Source organism: Bombyx mandarina, chromosome 28, assembly GCF_030267445.1.
Source record: "Bombyx mandarina strain Sakado chromosome 28, ASM3026744v2".
Taxonomy (NCBI): domain Eukaryota; kingdom Metazoa; phylum Arthropoda; class Insecta; order Lepidoptera; family Bombycidae; genus Bombyx; species Bombyx mandarina.
In genome coordinates, this window is record NC_143233.1 from 6,737,122 (window position 1) to 6,747,644 (window position 10,523).

General features: G+C 37.5%; 1 protein-coding gene across 1 annotated transcript; it reads left to right on the plus strand.

Annotated features, from left to right (window-relative positions):
* On the plus strand, positions 1–9,934 carry Jheh-lp4 (juvenile hormone epoxide hydrolase-like protein 4). The gene is made up of 7 exons (XM_028175421.2): positions 1–326; positions 3,832–4,023; positions 5,225–5,479; positions 6,180–6,326; positions 7,728–8,076; positions 8,478–8,709; positions 9,706–9,934. Exons 1-7 carry the CDS (start codon positions 222–224, stop codon positions 9,908–9,910), a joined length of 1,485 nt encoding a protein of 494 aa, XP_028031222.2. The 5' UTR covers positions 1–221; the 3' UTR covers positions 9,911–9,934.
* Positions 9,935–10,523: the final 589 nt, after the last annotated feature.

Consider the following 10,523-nt stretch of genomic DNA (forward strand, 5'->3'; position numbering starts at 1 on the left):
GGAATTTAAAAAGACGAAAATGCATTTTAGCTACTTGCTTAGGTCGGTACGCGTGCTAATCCCATTGCATAAGTGCCTATATTTACACTACGTTGATGTTTTTTATTGGTTTAAATAATATGATAAGATTAACACTAATGAACGGGGGGATAAGATAAATTTATCTAACTTCAGCATTTTTTTAATTATTTACTCTGTTATCCGGTTAGGTTTACGTAAAAATGAGTAAAAAAACTAAAAATAAAAGTGTTAATCTTAACAATTTAGATAAAAATGAAAAATCTAAAACAACTAAAGATTCTTCGAAATTCAAGATCGTATTCGGGGTAAGTTCTAAATTTTATTAATAGGTATGGTTTGAATGAGAGATGTGCTTCTTCCTAAAAATTGGGAAAAGGCTTGATTTATGTATTAAACAGATTACAAAATGGTACTGCACTCCTTACTTAGCTAGCTGGGTATGTAGGTAGACGACGCCATGGATACCCTCCTGTGTAGGATTGGAATATGTGCACACATATGTATAAACTAGGCTATTAATAATTATATTTTTTAAATCCAATGCTAACAGATTGCAGTTAAAAAACTCGATTTTTTTTTCTTATTGTTTACATGTTTGGACGATCTCACATCCCCCCTGATGTTAAGTGTTTACTGGAGCCCATAGACATCTATAAAGTAAATGCGCCACCAACCTTGAGATATGAATTCGAAGGTCTCAGTTTTTATTTTTTATTGCTTAGATGGGTGGACGATCTCACATCCCACCTGGTGTTAAGTGTTTACCGGAGTCCATAGACATCTATAGCGTAAATGCGCCACCCACCTTGAGATATAAGCTCTAAGGTCTCAGTATAATTACAACGGCTGCCCAACCCTTCAAACCGAAACACATAACTGCTTCGCGGCTGAAATAGGCAGGGCGGTGGTACCTACCCGTGCGGACTCACAAGAGGTTCTACCACCAGTAATGGTAAATGGCTAACGTACGGCCTAAATAAACACGTTGATCTCTAAACAAACTTGTTTCGTGTCCACAACTTCTTGAATAGAACTCAAAATAACCCGAGCGCTTGAACCAACTGTTCATTCGATTAAAAAATTAAATTTAATTAAACTACTTTATAATACGCTTTTGTTAGCTTCAGACGTATGTATGTTAGTATGTAACGGAATCTTTGAACATGATTTTGACCCCCTTCAAAACGTTGGATTAACTCAAAATTTGGTATACTTATTAAGGACCGATGACAATTCAATTTAAAAAAAAAAAATCATCTAAAAAATGAAAAATAAATAATAGTATAAAAAAACTAACAAAATACGCTTTTATAGAAAATCCAACTAAAAAGTTAGAAATTAAATTTAAAATAAAAAAAACGTGGGGTGCATGGTATCAGTAGTTATAAATATTTAATGAACAGATATGAGTAGAAGGGTTATTTCGATAATATCCTGAAAAGCACCCCACGCTTTTTTTACAATAAAATCATTTTACCGTTTAATCTCTGACTGACTCGGTGGTGGTGTAGATAGCGCTCGTGACTGTTGCGCAAAGGCTCGTGGGTTCGATTCCCACGTCGGGCAAAAATTGTGTGATGAACAGGTTTGTATGCCCTATGTCCGGGCATTTTATTACTAACTATTTTGACATAGATAAGTATGTTTGTCCCTTCTAGTAGCCATAACACAGAGAATTATAATTCTAAATTGGAACCGGATGACCGTGCGTTATTTATTCCCGGTTATTATTATTATTATCTCGACTGTGTAACTGTTAATCGTTAGCGACCATAAAAACGAAAATATTCGAATCTGAAATAAATAAATTGAATGTAATGTGTAAATTGTGTAATATAAACTATACTGAGACCTTAGAACTTATATCTCAAGGTGGGTGGCGTATTGACGTTGTAGATGTCTATGGGCTCCAGTAACCACTTAACACCAGGTGGGCTGTGAGCTGATTCACCCATATCATTATCCTGTTCTTCTTCCAGTCGCCTGGGGTCGGCGCAACATGTTTTCTCCTTCCATACTCTTCTATCATATACCATTTCTTCGCTCACTTCCTTCTTACCCATATCGTCTTTCACGCAATCCATCCATTTCTTCTTAGGTCTACCTCTTCCTTTCACATTCATAGTTAACATTCTCTTACCAACCTCATTTTACCAATCAATAAAAATAATAATAATAATAATAATGTTTTTATTTCAAGTATCCATGACTCATATAAATTGTTAATAAAACTTGACCTATGTTAGTAGTTATATTTAGATCACAATGAATTACTGTGGTAACATCCCATGGGAGATGGCACCACAGCGACCCATGTATATACAGTCCAGCCTGCTTGCGATCATGCTCAGGATACTGTTGGAGCTGGCCCTCACTCTGTTTACCAGAGATGCACACCTCTTACGCATGGTAGCGTAAAAACAATCTATGTGCGCGTCTGCAAACATCCCTGATGCGCTACAAAAGCGGGGCAGCACCACCAGCACCCTAAACGCGTTATTGTATTGAACACGGAGAGCATTGTACGATCTTTGAGTATATCCAGCCCACAAGCTGCACGTGTAAAAGTTAGTACAGTAGGCCCTAAAGAGGGTGACCTTGACTTTAAGTGAACACCGTGCAAACCTGCGAGCTATCATGTTTGCTCTAACCGACAACGCTCTCCGCTCTCGTTCAATATCTTCATCATCTTTGAGATCAGGGGTCAACACATGGCCGAGATATTTAAATTTATAAACTCTTGTCAATGGCGTTCCGTTGAGTACTACGGGAGGTATTTTATCATGCGTCCCACCCCTGGTCTCAAAGACCATGATCTCCGACTTTTTACAGTTGTACACCAAACCGTGTGATTTGGCGTATCCCTCACACAAAGAAACAAGTTGCCTTAGGCCACAGATAGACGCGCTCAGCAGCACCATATCGTCTGCGTAGCTGATGTTGTTTACGGACACCCCGTCTATGAAACAACCAATCCTGGTCCCACTGAGCTCGCCGATCAGCTCATTCATATACAGGTTGAAGAGCGTAGGCGAACTCAACCCGCCTTGTCTCACCCCGCACTCCAACCTATACGGAAGAGACAAAGCCCCAGCCCATCGCACATTGTTGATCTGGTTCCCATACCAAAACTTTAGAATGTTATTTATTTCCGTGGGTAGTTTAATATTTTCCAACTTTTTCCACAAGAGGTCATAGGAAACCAAATCAAACGCCTTGGACAGATCAAGAAAGCAGGCATAAACAGGTGTTCCTCGCCGCGTGTAGTATTTGACAGCATGCTTAAGACTTAAGATTGCACTCTCTGTCGACAAACCTGAACGGAATCCGAATTGGTTATCATGAAGATTTACATATTTATTTAGTTTAAAGTTAAGCATGCTGTCCAACACTTTGGATATAACAGTAGCTAGTGAGATAGGCCTATAGTTACTGCTATCTGCAAGGTCTCCAGTCTTATTTTTAGCTATTGGTACAACTATTGTTCGTATCATTTCCCTTGGCAAATAACTATGACCCACACAAATGTTATACAGCATTGAGAGAACCCTAGAGATGTGCACGCCCGCATAACGCAGGTGCTCAATGCTGAGCCCGTTATGTCCCGGAGACTTACCACGTGACATTGACCTAATTGTCTTTTTATCATCCTATCCTTATCCATAATAAGAGAAGAATAATTATCTACATTTAATAAAGGAATAATTACAATTAAAAACGCAGGATTAAACCGTAAAAGTAGTTTTAAATAAGTCTACGACTTCTGGAACCTAAAGAATATACAATAATAATTTTTTTTTACTTTTTTAGCTATTTGCAAAAATAATCTCGTATTTATTTGTGGTTAAAGCATTATTTACGATTTATGGTATTTATCTGGTGTACGTGTCGCTGACAAACGTTCCGGATCTGCCCAAAGTCGACGTCAATGTACGATGGGGCGTCGATAATAATACGCACGACACCAGAATAAGGCCCTACAGGGTGATATTTAGTGACGCGGTAAGTATTATCATGAAATATCTAGAAGTTTTAATTCTAGATTTTAATTAAACTTAATTCTAAGTTTTAATTTAAGCAGCGGCTGGCTAGTGTAGTTTTGGCGAAATCTGTGATTATATTATATTATTACAATAGTATTAATAATGTTTAAACATAAAATTTGAATTGATTAAAGTCGAATTTCGACTTTGCGGGATCACTAATTAATGAAGCAAAAACTTTGTACCCCTTTTTACGAAAATTGTGCGGACGGAGGAGTATGAAATTTCCCACAATTATAGAGAATATAGAGAACAATATAGAGAAGAAAAAAAAACATTACGCCCACTACCATGTATTTGACACATACACATATAATATACTCTTTTGTTTATTGTTAAAGTCTGTGGTCAAATTGAAAATAGATTAATATTGTTTGTCTATAATGGAGTCTTGGCGAAATCTGTGATTATAGAAGTAGAAGTCTTTGACAATAGAGCCAAAATAATGTTCAATCTTATAATTCCTATTAATTAGAGTCGAATTTCGACTTCTGCGGGACCACTAGTTCATATAATTTCTACTACACTAGCGTTATTTCGATGAGTCTTCCAACAACAGCTTGCTTGTTTACAGGTCGACACTTTTTTAACTTGTCCCCTGTACAAGATGGTGGTCCTTACATCTACCCTCCATAACATGTATAGAACGCGTAATCTATACATATAAATAAAACTGAAGTGTCTGTTTGTAATATTGAAATAACCGCTTTTTACTACATGCATATGAATATATGGCTTATGGTAGGCAGCGGCTTGGCTCTGCCCCTGAAATTGCTGACGTCCATGAGCGACGGTGACCACTTACCATCAGGTGGGCCGTACGCTCGTCTGCCTACAAAAGTAATAAAAAAAATTAAAAAATATACGGTACATGCACCAAAATAACATTTTTTACAATTTTTGTCTGTCTGTCTGCCAGTTTGTTCCGGCTAATCTCTGGAACGGCTGGACCGATTTTGACGGGACTTTCACTGACAGGTAGCTGATGATATAAGGAGTAACTTAGGCTACTTTTTTAGACTAGCTTCGCCCCGCGGCGTCATTCGCGGTACGACAATAACCGCGGGTAACATCGCGAGACTCGGCTATAAATAATAAAATTTAATGTTTCCGAAGCGAAGCGAGGGCGGTTCGTTAGTCTATTATAAACATGATTACAGATGGAATCTGAAATCAGGGCGCTGTTTGAAGACTACCGTCTCATGGAGAGGAAGATAAAGAGCTTCAAAAACACGGCTTGGACCTACGGCGTTCATTCAGATGCGTTCGCACAGTTCTTCTCACATTGGATATTCAAATACAAGTTCAGGGAACGTGTGAAGTTTTTAAATAAATACGATCATTTCTTGACTAATATTCAGGGTTTGGATATACATTTTGTTCGTGTTAAGCCGACAGCTGATAAAGATGTGAAGGTAAGATGTGTTGGGTGCAGGATTTTGGGGTTCGTAAGTTCTCAAAGCTGAATTTCTTCCTTATTTGGCGGTACCGTTAAAAGTATTTGCTAGACTTTTTTTTTTTATGCTTAGATGGATGGCCGAACTCACAGCCCACCTGGCGTTAAGTGGTTACTGGAGCCAATAGACATCCACAGCGTAAATGCGCCACCCACCTTGAGATATAAGTTCTAAGGTCTCAAGTACAGTTACAACGGCTGCCCCACCCTTCAAACCAAAACGCATTAGGTATTGCTTCACGACAGAAATAGGCAGGGTGGTGGAACCCACCCGCGCTGACTCACAAGAGGTCCTACCTCCAGTAAAAAACATAAACATAGACTAACATAAGACTAAGCATAAACATTTGCTTTAGTGATTTTAAATTTAGTGAATTAGTAATACAAAGAAACGTTGACCCCGCCTCTTAGTTTGGGTTACATTGCGTGCTTAGTGAAAGCAAAAAAAAAATCGGTATTTTTTTGTCGTGGATAGGAATCACGTTACTTTAAATCCTAATCTTTCATAATAGTTTTCATAATAAGCTTTTCATTTAAAATAAAGGTGAAAATCGATTTAGGATTTGGTATAAATATATCGCTTGTGTTAAACAAGCCGGTTTTAAAAAAAAACTATTTATAATATTGAGGCGAATCCTTTTAGCATGCAACAATTTCAGGTGGTACCCCTTTTACTTCTGCACGGCTGGCCAGGTTCTGTAAGAGAGTTTTACGAAGCAATTCCACTTCTAACTACTCCAAGACCAGATTACGATTTTGTGTTCGAAGTTATAGCTCCAAGCTTACCGGGCTTCGTGTTTTCTGAGGTAAGTGACCCAGTTTGAGAGGTTTTTTAAAACTACTCTCCTATTTATATGTATATGCGCGCACACGCCCACATATACACATATTCACACGAACACAAACACACACACTCACCCACACAAACACACACACACACACGCATAATGACCTTAAATGATAACACCTAATGATCTCTCAACACTAGTCCGCAGCATCAGTTCACGACTTAACCTAACCTAATCTATCTTAAGAAGGAGGGAGCCTGGAGATCAGTAATACAGGTCTTTGAACCTAGTACAGACTTCGGCTCTTTCAAAGGCTTACAAAATGAATTATAAGGTTAATTTCCATTTGTATTTGTACTATACCTTAAAGAGAGAAATAAATAAATTATTATTATTAAAATATTATTTAACAAAAAATGTTTCCATGTAATTTTAATTCAGTGTGCGTTTAAGCAAATCGTATCAAAACTTAGCCAACGGTCTTGTGTATTGCGAAACCTTCTAGAACGATCGATTTGGAATTAGCAATGTTTCTAGAATATGATCAAGAGCTTTTGTGTAATCATCTTTTAAGAGCTCGGCAGTTGCTAATCCGAATGTAGTACCTATTAAATTTAGTATAACTTCAGATCGATTTCCATATATCATCAGTGATGGATTTAGGGTTGATGCCACCTTAGGGCCTGTTTATCGCGCCGCTTTTAATGTTATAATAAATTTTAATAATTTGAATCCTATATAATTTATATTAAGTATTTATTTGAAATTTAAAATAACTTTATATTTTTTTTAATACAAATTAAACTGAACTCATTTTCTGTCTTTACTTTTTTTATCTTATTCAACGTGGGGGGTGTGTAACAGGTGTAACTTAAGAAATGTCCATTATAATGAGTGATAGTCACCACGATGTGTGTTGGTGATGAAAGTTATTAATAAAACTGTCCTAAAAACATACAAATCGTTCCGGTAAATATATAATTGAAATCGATGCGAAACACTTGAAATTTCTACAATTTTTTTTAAATCGCCATCTAGAATGGTCGAGCTCACGACTCATCTAATATTAAGTGGTTTCCGGAGTCCATACACAACAAAACGTGGATGCCACCATCCTTGATAAGTGAGGTCTAATTCTCAATTGTATACAACGAGAGTCGAACCATTGAAACGGAAACGCATAGCTGCTTCGTGGCAAACATAATCAGGTTGGAGGTACTGGCATAGGCCTTCAATACGCCCTGCCGCAACTAGGGAGTAGGGAAACAGTGGTTGAAATGATTCCAGGCTACGAATATCATCTTTGGACCAAATCATTAAGTTTCATAACATACATCATCAACCTATTGACGACAGTGAACATAAAACAATGATATAGTCATTTTAAATTATTTCTTTTGATGTTGTATCATTTTTAAGGCGCCAACACGACCCGGATTAGACACGTACGAAATGGCCATAATAATGCGAAACTTGATGCGCAGACTCGGCTACACCCAATACTACATTCAAGGTGGCGATTTCGGGCACATGATCGGATCCCATATCGCCACGATCTTTCCCTCAGAAGTACTCGGCTTCCACACGAATTTCCCAGTTAACACATCCAAATTGTCTTTATTGACTTGGCTCCTGGGCGGATTGTTGTGGCCTTCGTATTTCGGTAACGGCATTGAGGACAGAATGTATCCTCTGAAAGACAAATTGGAGTTTTATTTGGAGGAGACCGGGTATTCGCATCTGCAATCAACGAAACCAGATACAATTGGTGAGTTGGCATCGCCTAATTTTTGTTTTATAGCAATTGGGAAATCCGGGACTACCTTGTTTAAGCTCTAAGTGCCACTACTTTGAGACTTGCAGTCGAATATTCAAGCTAAACCGGTTGCATTGTCGCGGAGATAAATACATCCTGCATAGGTCAGTCAACCTTCTTATGAGTCGTTTGCATTCTTGGTAGAGTGGTCGTGGTCATCATTTCGATTGGGCCCTTCACAAGACGTCGCCATTCTTCGCGATGGATTAATCTATACGGGCTCAAATCAGAAGCAATTGTAACTTCTATCTTGGTTACTCCACTAATCGTTCACAATAAGCTAAGCCATTTGTTTATATGCTCGTATTGACTGTCTAATAATAAATAATGTAAATATTGAATTACGTCCTCAGGTATTGTCCTAACTGATTCACCGGTAGCCTTAGGATCATATATCTTGGATAGGTTCATGATCTTTACGAATCATACCAATAAGTTTGAAGATGAAGGCGGCATTGACAAGTATTATGATTTTGACAAGTTACTGGACAACATAATGTTATATTGGGCCTCCGGGAGTATAACCACGTCACTGAGGATTTACAAGGAGACCTTCGCAGGTTCGAGGTTGAATAATCTGGCTCAGTAAGTAACTAGTTGCAAGAGTAACAGGTATTTAATAAATATCATATCTATAAACCATGTATCAATCAGCTTGTCTGCTACGATACGGTCTCCGTTAGCGGTAAGCAGCGGTTTAGCTCTGTTACTGGCATAGCGACGGTGACCAATTTTAAGTACGCTCATCTGCTTCGTAATAAAATAAAGTTAACTAAAACGAAGACTATTCTGATACTCCTAACATCGGTTCTTAAAATATCAAACGAAAAATAAATATCGCACGCAATGTAACACACATAAATTTGAAATGATGCGCCGAGTCAATGACCCCACGGTTCCATGTAAAGCGAAGTTACATCTGATTTTGATTGCGAAAATACCGAATTGTCTTTCGAGGCGACATGTATCTTAAGATATGAAGAATCTCAGTAGTCACGTCGTATTAGTCATTAGATTACAAGTTTTTTTTCCATTGCTTAGGTCGCTAGACGATTTCACAGCCCACCTGGTGTTAAGTGTTTACTGGAGCCCATAAACACCTATAACGTAAGTGCGCCACCCACCTTGAGATATAAGTTCTAAGGTCTCAAGTATAGTTACGACGGCTGCCCCACCCTTCAAACCGAAACGCATTACTGCTTCACGGCAGAAATAGGCAGGGCGATGGTACCTACACGTGCGAACTCACAAGAGGCCCTACCACCATTAGATTACAAGTTTATTGTTGAATTAAATGCAATCAAAATTTGTTGTAAAATTAGGCCGTAATGGTGGTGACTTTACGAGCTATATTATTTTGCACACTCTTTTTTGTTAAATACACCCGTGAAATAAAAATATTTTTTTTTACCATTTCTGAATGTATTTATGAACAATTTGTATAAAAATGTTGATTGTAAGTACCAATCTCCTGAATGACTGGTAAGAGCGCCTTAATCTGCTAATTCATATAAAGCAGATTGCATTCTTATCTTCGAATTCTCACTTCAGACATGAATTTCCTGTATATGGTGTTTCCAGGGTCCCAACTTCAGTTCCAACATGGGCGCTTCGTTTGAAATACGAGCTTTTCCAACACCCAGACTATATGCTTCGTTGGAAGTACACTAACCTCTTGGGCTCTACCAATTTGGACTACGGAGGTCATTTTGCCGCTTTCGAACGACCGAAGGACTTCAGCGATGACGTGTTTAAAGCTGTAAAAGCTTTTAAAAATTTTAAGTGATCGGTAAATAAACTATTTATTTGGTATGCGTTTTTCATTGTAATTTTTTGTTTTTTCTTACCCGCTTTTCTACTCGTGTGTTTTAGTATTGATTAACCCATTTAATATATACAGATAATAAGAAGAGGTATCAAGAAAGCGGTAATCTCTAATGAATGTATCTATAATATGTCAAATTATCTATTTTTGTTATTCGGTCACACAGAAATGACTAAGCGGATTTGGATACAATTTCGCTTAGGGGTAATTCAGTATACACATATAAATCCCTATAAAATGACAAGAGACCAGTAACACCCAATATATATCTGCTATAATAATATACTTGATTCTGATATTCCGTTCCAACGGATCTTTGAATGTACTAGTAATTCATGGGCCGAGAGAGACATAAGAACTATATTTCAAATTAAATCAACGTCTTTCTTTTATTCTGAATTACAATTCGATGTGGCTACGTATTGGATTAAGTGACTTTATCCCGCTGATGTGAAATTGATTCATTTCAATACAAGATATTAGATGCTGTCCAGTAGGTACATGAAGTATTCTGTGTTTGATAGAATTTAAATTTAATAGTCTATATTTTGTCATAAAGTAATCTGCATTTATT